Here is a 17,428-nt window from a genome sequence, read left to right on the forward strand (position 1 = left end):
TGTAAGAGTTTTGACTTTTACCCTGAGTGTAATTGTGTTGCATAGCAGTAGACGGTTTTGAGGAGAAGAATGACATGAACCCCCTTTTAAAAGTATCACTCTGACTTCTGTGTTGAGACTAGACATTATGGGGACACGTGTAAGCAGAGACCAAAGAGTAAGTGATTGTAATGGTACAAGTGAGAGATAATGGTGGCTTAGACCAAGGTGGTAGCAATGGAAGTGGTAAAAAGATGTTGAGTTTTAAATACATTTTGAGAAGTAGAATCAATAACATTTTTTGATGATTTGATGTGGAAGTAATAGAAAGAGGAACCAAGGATTTGGCTTAAGCACTTGGAAATGTGGAACTGCTGCTAATTAAGAAGGGGAAGAGTGTGGATAGAAAGGAATGTAGGGAGGATATCACGAGTTCAGTTTTGGTGGATTAAGTTTGAGATGCCCATTAGACATCCAGTTGGAAATGTTGAAAACATATGAGTCTAGTACTGGCAAGATGGGTCCAAGCTGTACTAGCACTTGTTAGCTGAGTAACTTTGGGAAAAACACATAGCTTCCCTGTGACTCAACCTCTCCATCTGTAACTATTGGTAACTACCTCACAAGGTTAAAATTTAAATAAAATCACTAATATCTGTAAAGTGCTTAGAACGTGACATACACTCAAAAAGTGCTAATTACCAATTTTTAGTGCAACAATCTTGTATGCCTGTGGGACATCACAAATACTGTTATTAACATAGCAATACAACTTTTCTTCCTGTGGTGTATTATTTTTTTATGTTTTTGTTTTGTGATTAACTGGTTGGTTCTAGACGTTCCACTGAGTTGGTTTTGCTTCCAGAACTAAACTGACCTGGATTTTTTATATTAGCTCTGCCTCAGTTGATATATATTTAATGCCTGTATTTATTTTAGTATCTGTTACTTGCTCAGAAAAAAATCTTATGAGTTTCTTCAGTGCTACTCTCCTTTGCTTTTCTCAGTGCTCAGCAGAGAAGCAGTCAGGTTCACAAGAAAAACACAATTGGAAATCAGGTAGGAATTGTTTAAAAGAATCAGTGCATGCATGCTCCAAAGAATTTGAACTAAATTGCTTGATTGACTTTTTAACGCAAATTAATCATGTGCAAATTTTGCTGGACATGCAGCTTTTTGTTTTGTTTTTAAAGTTTTTGGAGTGAATTGCACTTTTGTTTGTTTGTTTGTTTTGGCTCTTTTATGCAGTTAACCCTATTGATTTATTTTAAATAACTTTTCTGCTATTTGCTCTGCTTTTCAAGTTTGACTCCTTGTGTCCTACTTTGCTTGCTTATATTACCCCTAAATTTGATTTAATATCAAACTTGTGAGTCAATTCAAGGTTAAAATATGGTGAGTAGTTGCATGAGCTTTCTGGTGCTGCTGACTAGTTCACACATTTGCACAGCTTGGTAACAGTGAAGGGACAGCTCATAAAGAAGGCAGCTGTTGGATATAAGATTTAATCTCTGCCATGCCAAATCATGTTGCTTAATGAAGATGTTAATTCCTAAGAAGATCTGATCTTTTGAGTTTTCCTGTTGGGCTGACCAGCTGTCTCCAACTAATAGCGCTCTGCAGAGACTGCATTAACTCTGACAGTTTGTTTCTTTTATGTTTTATGTGATAATGAATATTTGCATTGTTATTTCTTTTCAAGTCAAAACAATGATGATCTTATAGTTTTCTTTTTTTTAATTCAGAGGTACAATTATTGAACAAATTGAAACCTCTGCTCTAGAATTTTTTCCATTGTTTTGAAAGGAGAAGAGGTAATAATAGACTTTATTTTAAAAACTTTTTTTTCTGAACTAAAGCATATAATTCTTTGCTATTTCAGGGAACCAATCTTCCGCCTTCAAGGCAAATTGTACGAGCTAAGTTCTGTAAGCTTTACTGTTGCTTTTTCATTTAGCTTCCCAAGGGCACAGTTTGTCTTTAACTGATTAACTCAACTAGCGCTTGCTACTAATTTTTTTAAACTTAGATTGTCTTGTCCATAACATCCTATCATTGAAATAAAAATCCTCTTAAGAGGGTTCATCCCTTCACTGCTAATAACTTGCTGTGATTGAAAGGTATGAACTAGTGAATTCTAAAATGCTACAATAATAAACATTTAACACTGTGGGTGCTTTGATGTTTCTCTAATTTTAATGGGCCTTAAAATAATTAAAATCATTAATGACCTTCATCTCTGTCCTTTTATGCTATGTTGTTATGAGATGTAAGCCTTTCTCTTCCCCTTGTATGATATTTCCAATAAATATAGATGACACTTCTAAAAGGTGGGTGAATATTAAACATTTGATTTTGATATACCTGTTGATAACCCTACCCAATATCAATTATTTATATTATTTTAAAAATAATAAAACAAAAAGCAAAATTACATTGATTGACATTTTATATGACTTAAAGTTTTAAAACCAGATGCTATATCTTCACTTAATGGAATTATAAAATACTGTCAAATTACTAGCATAGGCATTAGAAGAAAGAAGCAATTATACTCATTTATAGCATGGGTGAGGCAGCCCTGAAGTCTTTCTTCCAGCTATGCATAATTTGAGAATGAGATTGGAGGATGGGTAAATTATTTTCTTCATGATGTTTTGGAAGAAACAAACTTTGTAGCTAGGTATTCCTTGGTTCAAATTCTCCTCTGTCACTTAGTGGCCCTTTGGCCTTGGACAAATTGAACCTGAATTTGCTTAATTGTGTGATGGGAAGAATAGAAAATTTCTCTGCCAGGTGATTGTGAGAACCAAAAATAACCTCCATAATGAGGTTTGCAGCTTACAAGATATGTGCCCTATAAAGAGTAGAAACTTTGCTCCAGGCAACTAGGTGTTGTTTCTTAAAACTTTGGGGAGAAAACGAATATGAAGTATAAGAAAATTATGAGTTATAAAATGAGAAGAATGAAACATTTGGAAAATTAGAAGCTATAGCAATTATTTTGTAGATTACAGTGCCCAGATTAAGTCTAGGTGTGGTATAATGGTTTTATCTATAAAATTTTGTTCATGGTCAGAAGCTAGCTCATAGAAGTTTATGCTGATTGGAAAAGCATTAGTATAGTGGCATAAATGCACATTTTAAATCAGATTTGAAAGGAAACTCTGAACATATTGCTTCCAAATGCTAAAATCATGCTAATTGTGTTTCTGTGCCTTTACTTTCACTGAGTACTTCAAAGCCCATGCATTATGAAAGTTTTATAACTCAAGATAATAGAATTGGGGTGAATGTTATAATAGAATACAGATCACATATCCAAAACCTCTGGGGCCAGATGTGTCTTGAATGTCAGAACTTTCTGGATTTTAGAAAAATATTGTATATATCATATATTATTCAGTATTGCTGTGGGGTCAGAGGCAGTACTCTGTACTTAAACACATTGTATTTCTGCAGTGAAACAAATGATAATCACACTAAGCAGATTAAATGAAAGACATAGAAGTTTTTACATCATTTCAAGGTTTTGCTGCCAAATTTGTTGCTGCTGTTGTTGTTTTAACATTTCATTTTGCTAGTAAGAGGTTATAAACCTGAATATCTTCCTTTTCAGAGTCAAATCCAATAGTTAAATACAATATATTTTAAGGAATCCTTAATTTTTTTCTGCTTCATAGAAATAAACCATCATAATTTGAAACCCTTTTCTTTATGAATCTGAGTAACTGAGGTTGATTTGAATTTATATAAAAATAATTTTTGTCAAATTTCCACACTTCCAACCTCCTTCCAGGAGCTCTGTTTAATTTTTTTTTTTTTTTTTTTGCTAATCAAGAAGCCCAAAACCGTGGAACCTTGGAGTCCAGTCTGCTAATTGATGTCAGCTTTTATGGTTGGGGGACTAAAATACTCTGTCCTATCCTAGCAAATGCTTCATCCATACTGATATCCACTTTGGGCTCCTGATTATAAGAGATGGCTATGCAGAATCTGTTCTGAAATATTTTAGAAGGATATAAAGAAAGAAAAGTTCCTCCTTAAAGTCTAAATCCCCATTTGTTTCTGTCTGCCTAGAAATTTACTTGCTTAGAAATTTGTCTACAAGATGGTGTCAGCAAATGTATGAAAAAATAAATGTGAACACACAATTAGCCTAAAGTTGCACTGCCCAGAAATTTCAGTGTAAACTTCATTCACCTCTTCACTCATCACATGTGTATTTGAAACCTATGAGTGTCAAAAAATATGGTAGACATTAGAATGATGACTAAATCATGGGCCCTACTATCAGGGAGCTCACATCCCAGTAGGGATGATGGTAAGTAATTGAAGTCTGTCTCCCTTTTCAAGGTTAGCTCCTTCTGATACTTCACACTTACTGGAAACATCACTGCAGTAAGAGGCTGGTCCTGAAGATTGAATCTAACGTCACCTTCCCTCCCCCAAATCTTGCCTTTATTATCTTGTTTATTTATTATTTTTTATTTTCTTTCACTAGGACAGTAAGCTCCATTAAAGCTATTTTTGTGTGTATGTGACCATGGAAACAGTGGAGTATTATTGTAAGGTTTTAAGTGCAATCATAATAGTACTTTGGAAAGACCATTCTGCTTATAGTGTGGAAGGAGCCTGTTGCAGACAAAAGATTATGATGATCTGGGCTAGCTAAGCTCTCTGTACTAGGTTTGAGAAGAAGCTGATGAATTCAAGAGATATTAGGAAGGAATTTAGGTTATTAGGTAGGTATTAGGTAGAAAGCAAAAGGATTTGTGATGAATCAGATGCTGAAGAGAAGTCTGGGGATTGTCAGCGGTGCTCTCCAGACATGTGATATAGGCACAGATAAGGTGGTGGTGCTCTTCATAGAGAAAGGAACATATTGAGGAAGGATAGTTACATTGAGTATGAGTCACTGTGGAAGACTGGAGTGAAAATGTCCAGTGGGAAGTTGGATTAAAGTGTCTAGACTTCAGAAGAGACAGAGAACTGTTTATTCCCAAAATAGGGGACCACTAAAGATTTCCAGTAGGGAACAGATATCATCTGATTTATATGTTGGAAAAATCTGTGTGTTAGCCATATGCAGGGATTTGGAGGAATAAAACTAAATATATGGAAATTGATGAAGACATTTTTGAAATAATTCAGGTAAGAAAATACAAATGTCAGGAGCAGGAGGTACATAGGAGAAGGGTAGATCCAAGATATATTTAGAGCATGAGGAGAGTTATAAATAGCTGTGGAGTGGGGGGCAGTGTGAAGTCATTCTCCCAGGCTATGGCTAAGGAGGTCTGGTGACAGGGAGTACAGATGAGGGAGGAGTAGATTTCAGTGGAGGTGAGAGAAGTGGTGATTTCAGTTTTCAGATACATTTTTTTGTGCCTAATGGAGATGTCACTAGAGTTTGAGGTTCATGACCTGTCTAGCCTGGAGATATGTTTTATCAATGTGTACATCATAGGTGAAGCCATAGAAGGAGGTTAGATCGCCTCAGAGAATAAGAACAGAAGGAAATGTGGGATTTAAAGGAGAATGGAGAAAGAAGAGTTGAGACAGATCGAGGAACTGAAAAGGAGCCTCAGAAGTGATTAAAGAGATAGGAAAACTTGGACAATAGTAGAAGAAAAGTTCAAGGAAGAGAAAGTTTCAAAAAGAGAATGGCCAAGTAGTATTAGATATTTCCAAGGACTCGGGAAACACCAGGGAAATTGTCAAATGAATGGACTGGTAGAAGACCCCATGCATCACATGGACAACCCAAGGTAGTACCAGTCCTCTCAGCCTTGTGAATTTACTTTACTACTCCACAGCTGGGAGGTAGAACAAAGCTGAGAAAGCAGACAATGGAATTAATACCCTGAACTGAAGTTTTTCCAGGTAGGCAGCTTATAAGGTCAAGAGAGTAAATGAGTTAAAGTTTTGAAGAAAGACAGGCTGAAATAAAGGATTATATAATATGAATGGTTTTGATTAATGTACTAGTCAGGACATTAGGAGAAGTTAACTAACAAACAACATCACAATTTCAGTAGCTTAATAACAATTTAATTCACCTTGCTGTAACAAGTCAGCCTCAATCCAGCCCCACCAACTCCTCTTGGTAGGATTGAGGCACCCTTCCTTCACGTAATCAGTCATGGACTTTAAATTTCTTTTCATTCTTCTAACAGATAGGAAAGAAAGAAGCCTGAGTGAGGGAGGTTTATAAGGACTAGGCTGGAAGCAGCTACATCTTTTCCATTGCCATTCACTAGATTTCAGTCATGGCCTCACCTCACTTCAAAGGAAACAGGAAAATATAATCTGAGATTGATCCCAGAAAAAAGAAAAGACAAAAGATGATATTTATTGAAGATTGAAAGAAACCTAGCAAACCAGGGCACTGTTTTTTGTTTTTGAAATTAGAGAAAATATGTACCAGGATTAAGGGGGGAAATGGTAGGGTTGGAGGTTGAAGTCAGTGAATGAGATGTCATATCTCAAGGTTTAAAAGGGAAGAGAATGACACCTTAAAGTCCTAGATGTTATTGGAATAAGAAGGAACAGACATTGGAGGAGAGGAATGACAAATGATAGCTACAGATATTTGTGAAATGCTGTCTTCAGAAGGTCCGGGTAGTAAAGAGAAATAGTAATGAAATTTTCCGGAGTTGAATGTATTAAGGGTCGGGATATATTGAGGCTAGGAGGATTGATATGGCTTTTACATGGGCAGGAAGGCACAGTTGACATGCTTCTTGGCCCAAACTGCATCCACTTGCAATTGTATAACTAGGAAGACCTTTTCCTTTGGCAGGGAGCAGACCAGTTTCTTACAGGGTACTTCCTAATGCCTTGTTCTCCATTTTGTTTCCCACCAATGTGCCTTCTGTTACTTTAAGTATAGAATCAAGTATGAAATTTGGTTTTCCCAAATTTACAAGTCTGCTAATAACTGGATTCTCAACCTTCTTGAATCGTAGGCTGAGTTAAAAAGAACTTTTTATCAACACCGGGTCTCTTCCTTCACTCCTTTTGGAAAGCTAGTTTTAGTAGACAGTAGTATCTTTTCCTTAGGACCCCTCTAAGTCTAAAAAACCTCAACACACTCCAACATTCTAAAATTTTTCTATTAACATCCATAGTTCTTCAATCTCTGTAAGTGATAGTTTGAGGCCACTGTTAAAAGAGGTGAGAGTTTAGTCAGCTATTTTACAGGTGGGTAACAAAGATTGCCAACTTCCTAGGCTACAGTAGAGAACTCCTCAAGCCCTCTTTCCTTCTTTGTCCACTCAGCTAATTCTACCTTTCAGAGCTGGTCACTTTCAATTCTCACTCTCATGTGACTTCTTGGTATCAATATCTATATCAGGATTCTTTCAGATATAAATTTCAGAAGAGCTCAATTTAAATGACTTTGGAAACAAAGGTGAATTAATTAGTTTACGTGATTGAATAGTTCATAGATGGAGTTAAGTACTATTTAATCCATGATGCAAACAATAATCAAGATGAACTGATTTGATACACCATGGTGAACTAGACAAATTCTGGCTTTTGATTCTGCTTCTTTGCTGTTGGCTCCATTCTTCTGCCCCAAAAGATTACAGTATGGCAGCCAGAGTATTTCATTCCTAGTCTGAATTCCACAGAAATAGATGAGTCTTCCAGAATTCTCAGAAAAACTCCTTGAGGCTCAGTCTGATTGAACAGGCTTGGATCATGTGCTCATTCCTAAACCAATCATGTCCCAGAGAAAGAGATGCACTGATTAGCTTAGATCAGATCACATGGACTGGAATTGGAGGTGATTTCCTCTCCACTTGAAGTCAGAATTATTGTTAGAAGAATAGAGAATATATCCCGGAGGAGGTGCATCGGAGATGATGGCTACGGGTACTTGTTGAGCATTGTTTGTCTTTAGAACAATTTAATTTGGGTAATGGGATTCTTGTGTATTTTGTCTTCTTAAAGGAATATAAGCCATCTGAGCCACCAGGGAGGCCAGTAAGATTTTTAATACCACATTATTATAACCTTATTTTTACTTATTGATTAAATTTAATAATTTTTCCAATTCATCCTTGGACTTTCTATCTCCTTCCTCCTTCTCTCTTTTTCAAAATAATTCTGACTATACAAAGTTGAGAAGTAATATGGTGCATTGATTCTTTAGAGCTGGAATTGTAAAGCCACTCTGTGACCACAAGCAAATTATTTAACCTTCTTATTTCTCAGATTTATAGTTTATAGTACATTGATAAGGATTGTAATTGCCTCATAAGGTTTTTGTAAGTATTAAATGAGATAATACAAGTTAGGTGCCTAGAACAGGGCCTGGCTGATAGTATGTGCTATGTAAAGTATTTCCTATTATTTTTGCTGCTGTTGTTCCATATTTGTATTATTCTGTTAGTCTTCAAAACAGGTAGTAAAATAATTGCTTGTGTCCCTTGGAAGTGGGAAGACTGTTACAAAGCAACAGTGTAATGTTCAGTTCAGTTCAGTCGCTCAGTTGTGTCTGACTCTTTGCGACCCCATGAACTGCAGCACGCCAGGCCTCCCTGTCCATCGCCAACTCCCAGAGTCCACCCAAACCCATGTCCATTGAGTCAGTGATGGCATCTAACTATCTCATCTTCTGTCGGCCCCTTCTCCTCCTGCCCTCAATCTTTCCTAGCATCAGGGTCTTTTCCAATTAGTCAGCTCTTTGCATCAGGTGGCCAAAGTATTGGAGTTTCAGCTTCAACATCAGTCCTTCCAATGAGCACGCAGGACTGATCTCCTTTAGGATGCACTGGTTGGATATCCTTGCAGTCCAAGGAACTCTCAAGAATCTTCTCCAACACCACTGTTCAAAGCATAAATTCTTCAGTGCTCAGCTTTCTTTATAGTCCAGCTCTCACATCCATACATCTCACATCCACTGGGAAAACAATAGCCTTGACTAGACGGACCTTTGTCGACAAAGTAATGTCTCTGCTTTTTAATATACTGTCTAGGTTGGTCATAACTTTTCTTCCAAGGAGTAAGCATCTTTTAATTTCATGGCTGCAATCACCATCTACAGTGATTTTGGAGCCCCCAAAAATAAACTCTGACACTGTTTCCAGTGTTTCCACATATATTTCCCATGAAGTGATGGGACCAGATGCCATGATCTTCGTTTTCTGAATGTTGAGCTTTAAGCCAACTTTTTCAGTCTCCACTTTCAATTTCATCAAGAGGCTTTTTAGTTCCTCTTCACTTTCTGCCATAAGGGTGGTGTCATCTGCATATCTCAGGTTATTGGTATTTTTCCCAGCAATCTTGATTCCAGCTTGTGCTTTTTCCAGCCCAGCATTTCTCAAGATGTACTCTGCAAAGAAGTTACATAAGCAGGGTGACAATATACAGCCTTGATATACTCCTTTTCCTATTTGGAACTAGTCTGTTGTTCCATGTCCAGTTCTAACTGTTGCTTCCTGACCTGCATACAGGTTTCTCAAGAGGTAGTTCAGGTGGTCTGGTATTCCCATCTCTTTCAGAATTTTCCACAGTTTATTGTGATCCACACAGTCAAAGGCTTTGGCATAGTCAATAAAGCAGAAATAGCTCAGTTAGTGCCTCTTAATTCTCTACCCCTAGACTGCCTGTTTCCCCCATGGTATCCACATTGTGTTCTCTGTATCTGTAAGTCTGTTTCTTTTTGTTATATTCACTGGTTTGTTGTATTTTTCAGATTCTGCACATAAGTAATATCATACAGTAGTTGTTTTTCTTTGTCTGACTTTTTTCACGTATGAAAATACCCTCGAAGTCAATTCATTTTGTTGCAAATGGCAAAATTCTTTTTAATGGCTGAGTAGTATTCCATTTTATATATATATACTACATCTCCTTTATTCATTCATCTATTGATGGGCATTCAGGTGACTTACAGATCTTGAAGATTGTTAACAATGCTGGTATGACATTGGGGTACATGTATCTTTTCATATTAGTGCTTTTCTTTTTCTCAGATATATGCTCAAGAGTGGAATTGCTGGATCATTTAGTAGTTCTAGTTTTTTGAGAAATAAGTGTTCCCTTTGAATTTCTCTTATGATCAGTCATATTGAGCATCTTTTCATGTACCTGTGGCCATCTGTATTTCCTCTTTGGAGAAATGTCTTTTCAGGTCTTCTGTCCATTTCTTAATCAGGTTGTTTGTTTTTTTAAATGTTGAGTTGAGGATCTGTCTATATAATTTGGATATTAACCCCTTATTGGTATTATCATTTGCAAATATTTTCTCCCATTCAGTAGGTTGTCTTTTCCTTTTGTCAATGATTTCCTTTGTACAAAAGTTTTCAAGTTTATTTAGGTTTATTTGCTTTTATTTCATTTGCTTTAAAAGATAGATCCAAGAAATATTTCTATGATTTATATCAAAGAGTGTTCTACCTGTATTTTCTCCCAGGAATTTTATGGTTTCTGGCCTTAAATTTAGGTCTTTAAGCCATTTTGAATTTATTTTTGTATATGGTGTTAGAGAATGTTCCAATTTCATTGTTTTATGTGTAACTGTCCAATTTTCCCTGGAGTAGGAGATGGCAACCCATTCCAGTATTCTTGCCTGGAAAATTGCATGGATAGAGGAGCCTGGTGGGCTGCAGTCATAGCATCACAAAGAGTCGGACATGACTGAGCAACTAAGCATGCACGTCAAATTTTCCTAACACTGCTTATTGAAGAGACTGTCTTTTCTCCATTGTATGTTCTTGGCTTATTTGTTGTAGATTGATTGACCATGAGTGTATGTTTATTTCTGGGCTGTCTATTGTGTTCTATTGAACTGTATATCTGTTTTTGTCCCAGTACCATACTGTTTCAATTACTGTAGCTTTGTAGTATAGTCTGAAATCCAGGAGCAGGATTCCTCCACCTCTGTTCTTCTCAAGATTGCTTTGGCTATTTGAGGTCTTTTGTCTTTCCATACAAATTTTAGAATTATACTTGTTCTGTGAAAAATGCCATTGATATTTTGAGAGGGATTGCATTGAACCTGTAGATTTCCTTCGACTAGTATGGCCATTTTAGCAATATTACTCTTCTAATCAAAGAACAGAGTATATCTGTTTGTGTTATCTTCAGTTTCTTTCTTCAGTGTCTTATAATTTTCCAAGTACAGGGGTTTATTCCTAGGTATTTTATTCTTTTTTGACATGATGGTAAGTGGGATTATTTCCTTAATTTCTCTTTTTGCTAGTTCATTGTTGTGCTGTGATGTGCTAAGTTGCCTAAGTCATATTTGACTCTTTGAGATCCTATGGACTGGAGTCCACCAGGCTCCTCTGTCCATTAGATTCTCCAGGCAAGAATACTGGAGTGGGTTGCTATGCCCTCCTCCAGGGGACCTTCCCAACCCAGGGATCAAACCTACATTTCTTATGTCTCCTGAATTGGCAGACAGGTTCTTTACCACTAGTCTGGGAAGCCCGTAATTTAGTGTAAATAAATACAACAGATTTTTGTATATTAATTTTGTATCCTTTGACTGTGCTTAATTCACTGATGAGCTCTAATATTTTTCTGATAGTGTCTTTAGGATTTTCTATATATAGTATCGTGTCATCTACAAATAGTGAGTTTTATTTCTTTCTTCCAATTTGGATTCCTCTTATTTCTTCTCTTATTTCTATAGCTAAGACTTTCAATACTACATTGAATTAAAGTGCTAAGAGTGGGCATTCTTGCCTTATTCTTGATCTTAGAGAAAATGCTTTCAGCTTTTCACGATTGAGTATGATGTTAGCAGTGGGTTTGTCATATATGGCCTTTATTGTATTGAGGTATGTCCCCTCTGTGTCCACTTTCTGGAGAGTTTTTCAAAAGTTTTTCCCACATTTACTGAGATGATTAACACATTTTTTTATTCTTCAGTCTGGTTAATATGGTTTATCACATTGATCAATTGCAGATATTTGAATCCTTGCAACTTTGGGATAAATCCCACTTGATCTTGATGTACGATCCTCTTAGTTTAGTGTTAGATTTAGCTTGCTAATACTTTGTGGAGGATTTTTGGATCTATGTTCACCAGTGATATCAGCTTGTGGTTTTCATTTTCTTTTTTTGTGTGTGTGTATGGTATCTTCATCTAGTGATATCTTTGTTTTGCTAACAGAGTGATGCTGGCCTCATAGAATGAGTTTGAAAATGTTCCTTCCTCTGCATCATAGATTGATTTTTGAGTATAGCTTTCTGAGTACAGAACAATAAAAAATGCCTTCACTCCAGTATTCTTGTAAGCAGTTTATAACATGTATTTTAAAATAGATGTTATAAATTTTTAGAGCCAATCAGCAGTTCTTTATCAAGTTCTTTTAATTAAAAATACTTTAAAACCATTTTTTTTTGGTAGGAAGAATTGAATAAATTTTTGCTCCAGCTTTGTTGCTTCAAGGCAGCCAATTTTAATGAAAACTCTTTGAATGCTGTAATAGGTGTTTGTGCTTTTTAAAATAGAAATAACTGAATATTTAAAAATTCTCAAAGATTTGTGGCAAGGTATTATATATACTTTTAGGAACATAGAATGATTATTTGTATTCATTGTACACTAAATAGATGTCCCTTATCAGCAAAGAAATATAAATATAATTTTTATTAGATGTATTGGATTGCATTTTAAGGAAAACATTTCTAAAATTATGCATTTCAAGTTCATGGGAATATAATTTGTCATGACAATACATGCACATATCACAACTGTTCTAGCATGTACTATGTTTCTAAAATGAGATCTATTGTTCTTAGCTGTTCCTATTAGGATAATATAGAGTTGTTTGTTGCTACTTGGTCTGGCAGTTGAATCTTTAAGTTTATAACCTAATTCTGTGACTGCCATTTTCCTTGGTGTGTTAGTGTTCTAGGGCTGCTATAACAAAGTACCACAAACTGGGGTGGCTTAACACAACAGAAGTTTATTCTCTCAGAGTTCTGGAGGTGAGAAGTCTGAAATTAAGGTGTGGTTGGGGTTAAATTCTTTATGAAATCTCTAGGGAAGAAGCTTCCCTTGCCTCTTCTGGCTTCTGATAGCTCCTGGCATTCCTTGACTTATGGCCACAGGACTCATCTCTGCTTCCATCTTCACATGGCTTTCTCCCAATGCGTGTCTGCCCGTGTCCTCTTCTCTTCTTTAAGAACACCAGTCATTGGCTTTGGAGTTCACTATAATCCAGTACAACCTTGTCTTAATTAATGACATCTACTAAGACCCTATTTCTAAGTTAAGTAACTTGTGAGTTTCCATGGACATTTTGGGAGACACTCCCTACATTCAACTCCCTACACTTTGGCTACTTGCAGATTTTCTTTTTTCTTCTTTTTAGAATGGCTTGTTATAATAAAACGTTACCTAAGATTTAGCTTTATGATATGCTGCTGAACTTTGTTTATTAAACTAAATTTATAATTTGGACCATTGGAACTTTAAAAGGGATTTTCTTTTTATTATTTTCACTTAAGGAAACACTAATACCTTCTGCTACTGGGATAAACCAGGGCTGTTCTCTCCTTCTTCAAGGTGCTATTATTTAAATATTATTTTTATTAGTGTTTTTGAGGGTTGCTTCCTGAGAATTTATCTATTTTCTTTAAAATTTTATTGCTTTCTTTCTGGCTTACTTCACTATGTATACCAATACAGTATACTAACGCATATACATGGAATTTAGAAAGATGGTAATGATAACGCTGTATGGAAGACAGCAAAAGAGACACAGATGTATGGAACAGACTTTTGAACTCTGTGGGAGAGGGAGAGGGTGGGATGATTTGGGAGAATGACATTGAAACATGTATACTATCATGTAAGAAACAAATCGCCAGTCTATGTTTGATACAGGATACAGGATGCTTGGGGCTGGTGCACGGGGATGATCCAGAGAGATGATATGGGGTGGGAGGGGGGGTTCAGGATTGGGAACTCATGTACACCTGTGGTGGATTCATGTCAATGCATGGCAAAACCAATACAGTATTGTAAAGTAAAATACAGTAAATAAATAAATAAATAATAAAAAAATATATTCCTCTCCAAGTCAAACTTTACTAAATCACACACACACACACAAAAGTTTATTGCTTATAGGTAATTTATCATGAGGAAAAAATGAAACAGTTATCATTTTTTAATGGTAATACCCAAACTATTTTTTTCCTCAGTCATTTTCTATGTCATCTAGTCTTCTCTCCAGTTTCACCCCACCCTCAAGTGAGGGCAAGAGTGGAGTGGAAGAGGACGGCAGGGAGAAAGAACTGACATAAAGATGGACCCATGAAGTTCCACAAGCATCATGTGGAACTATAAATCCATATTAAGATCTGGGAATCTACATTTTCAAAATCTACCAAGTAGGAAAGTTTTACTTACTACAAAAGATTGAATGTCTAAAAAGAGTGAATGGCTGTCTACTCCCACCAATTCTGTAAAAATCACAACAGTTAATGTTGATTATGTCTGAGTGTTTCTGGTGTGGTTATAGGTACTTTACACACCTTAATTCAGTAATTCCTCCCAGCAGCCCTAAGAGATAGGTATCATAGTTATTTCAGTTTTACAGATAAGGAAACCAAGGCATGAAGAGGCCAAGTCATGTGCCCAGTCATACAAGTTATACCTGAAGCACCAAGATTAAAATTCAGGCAGTTTTATACTAGATCTTGTTCTCTTAACTACAGCGTTTAACTACTTTTTCTAACATTGCATAAATTGCATCAACAATCTTATTTAATAGTCTCAATTACAGCATCACATCATTTCAGTCATTCACTATTATTTTTGTTTTTTTACTTATATTTTTGTTCATCTAAAATAAATTGATCCTGAATAGAATGAACTTGGGTTTGTATGAATTAATCTTATTTAGTCATTGCAGGCTGCCATAACAGAGTAACGTGGATCTGACGACATAAGCAAGACATTGATTTCTTGTGGTTCCGGAGGTTGAACATCCAAGATCAGGGTGCCAGCATGGTTGGGTTCTTAGTGAGGGGCCTATTCTTGTTTATGTCCTCACATTGCATTGCATGGTGTGTGAAGAGAGAAAGAGATTCCATGTCTCCTCCTTTTATAAGGGTATTAATTCCATAGTGGGGTCTCCATCCTTATGATCTTACCTAACCCTCATTACCTCTCAAAGGCACTTCCTGTTAATACCATCCTGTTGAGGGTTAGGGCTTCAACATATACATTTTTGGGAATCACAAAACATTTACTCCACTGATAAACAATGACAAACTATAATAGCTATTAGAATGTGTTTCCTTTTCATCCCTTAGTTCTGTAAAATCTCTCTAAAGGGGTCGATCAATAGCTTATAAGATACAGCACTCTTTATCTTAATAAAATTGACAGAATGTGGAGTCCATGAACCACACTTACATAATAAGCCACACTAATTCTGTGTCTTTTAAATCTAGACTTCTACTTGAAATAGCACTTAATGTCAGTCTCATGATTTTTTTTTTTCCAGAAAATACACAGATGTACTTACTGTATTTTTAAAGCCAAATTACCTCTCACTTGAGGATTTGGGCTAAAAATCAGTGAGGAGAAAAATGCTATCTGTTCAAAACTACCTTGAAAAATCCCTTCAGTAGGCAGAATCTAGCCTTCCATTTCAGTGTGGTCTTTGCTTTGGGCAGTTGAGGCCTGGTTTTGTTTTACCAGGAAATTGGGCACTTGGGCAAACTAAGGGTTTCCCTTCCTGCCTCTTGATATCTCATAATTACCCTTCTTTTCTCCCTGCTTCCCCCTTTTCTTCCCTCTAGTTTTGTCCTCTTTGCCTGCTTCTCTGTCTCTTTTAACATGATATATTTCATTCCAAGTAAATTCAATGCTTATGTGATTTGAATTCCCTGGAATTTTTGTAACATGTAAAATTTTATTATCTCCAACTATTACTTTACTAACCACTTTAATTTCAGACCTGAATGTTCCCCTGAATTATCAGATAAATGGCATCTTAGTGTCTTCCTGTTTATGACAATTTTCAGTTTATGGGCATTGGGATTGTATCATCTCCTCAGTTGTGGATACACAGCTCTCACCCTTCTAATTCCCTCTTTTTTAATCTCCATTTCACTTCTCAGCAAAGAGGTTTCCACTTTATTCCTACATAGCCACCGGTGGTGGAGTACCTCCACATGGGTTGCTATTAATACTGTTTGGCCCAATACCAAAAATTGCTCATTTTCTCCCTCAGGCAGGTCTGAAAAGAAAAAGGTGAAAGTATTAGTTATTCAGTCGGGTCCAATTCTTTGTGACTTCATGGACTCCTGGCAGACTCCTCTGTCCATGGAATTATTCAAGCAAGAATATAGGAGTGGGTAGCCATTCCCTTCTCCAGGGCATTGTCCTACCCAGGGATAGAATTTGGGTCTCCTGCATTTCCAGGAGATTCTTTACCACCTGGGCCGCCAGGGAAACCCCAAGAATATTGGAGTGGGTAGTTATTCCCTTCTCCAGGGGATCTTCTCCACCCAGGGATTGAACCTGGGTCTCCCACATTCATTGCAGGCAGATTCTTTACCATCTGAGCCACCAGGGAAGCCTAGGCCAAACCCAGGATAGTCCCATCCAGTCCCTCCCTTCCCCAACACTTCCCATTCCATCTTTCCTGCTCCTGATTGCTGGCCTGGGGAATGCCAGTGGTTAGCTCCTGGATGTCTCACTCAAGTCTTCTATGACTTCATTGTAGTAGAACTGCCCCCATTTCCTTCCCTTACCAGCTAGCTCATCATGTAATCCATCAACCATAATGACTTTAAGTAGTTAGTTAAGGATAGAGTTGTTACTCCAAAAGAGCAGAAATCACTGTTCAAAATTTTATAGCTCTTGCCTCAGTCTTTCCCTTATGTGGACTGTATAGCTTATTTAGCACAGAGTTTCAGTGTAATATATGATTTTGAAGCTTAATTTTTGTTTGTTATAGAAGAAATACATGAACACATTTTCATTGTGAAATAAATAATGCAGATTAAGTAAATATACCCTTGACTCTTACCCAGTCTCACTCACCTCCATAGTTATAATTACTGTTTTCATTTTGGAGCATATATATACATATACATGCACATCCAAACACCTGTACACACACACACATGCACACACATAAAGACACATGGATTGTGGTTTTAAGAAATAAAAATGGTCACACATTATACATATTTTACATTATAGTTGTTTGTTCCACAAAGGCAATGACTTCTATCTCTTGTTCATTGGTATATCTGTAATATCTTGAACCTGATGTATAGTAGGTGCTCATTAAATATATTTGAAGATGAACTTACTTTATCCTCTTAACAATATGTCTTGGAGATCTTTTCATGTAAGTACACAAGACAGAAGACAACAAAACTTCTTTTACTGGCACATAGTTTTATGATATATTCCATAGTGTAGATGTGCCAGAGTAAATTTAACCATTCCCCT

General features: G+C 36.4%; 1 protein-coding gene across 6 annotated transcripts in view; it reads left to right on the plus strand.

The window, feature by feature from the left end:
- Positions 1–17,428, plus strand: part of DNM3 (dynamin 3) — a 647,020-nt gene that overhangs the window by 295,668 nt on the left and 333,924 nt on the right. For 4 of the 6 annotated variants that reach the window (XM_060396477.1, XM_015099204.4, XM_027975613.3 and 1 more), the window contains exons 13-14: positions 987–1,038; positions 1,862–1,891. In XM_060396477.1, coding sequence (XP_060252460.1) covers positions 987–1,038; positions 1,862–1,891 — 82 coding nt within the window. The remainder of the gene's footprint in view (positions 1–986; positions 1,039–1,861; positions 1,892–17,428) is intronic. The other 2 variants (XM_027975615.3, XM_027975616.3) reach the window with 1 other exon arrangement.

Source organism: Ovis aries, chromosome 12, assembly GCF_016772045.2.
Source record: "Ovis aries strain OAR_USU_Benz2616 breed Rambouillet chromosome 12, ARS-UI_Ramb_v3.0, whole genome shotgun sequence".
Lineage (NCBI taxonomy): Eukaryota > Metazoa > Chordata > Mammalia > Artiodactyla > Bovidae > Ovis > Ovis aries.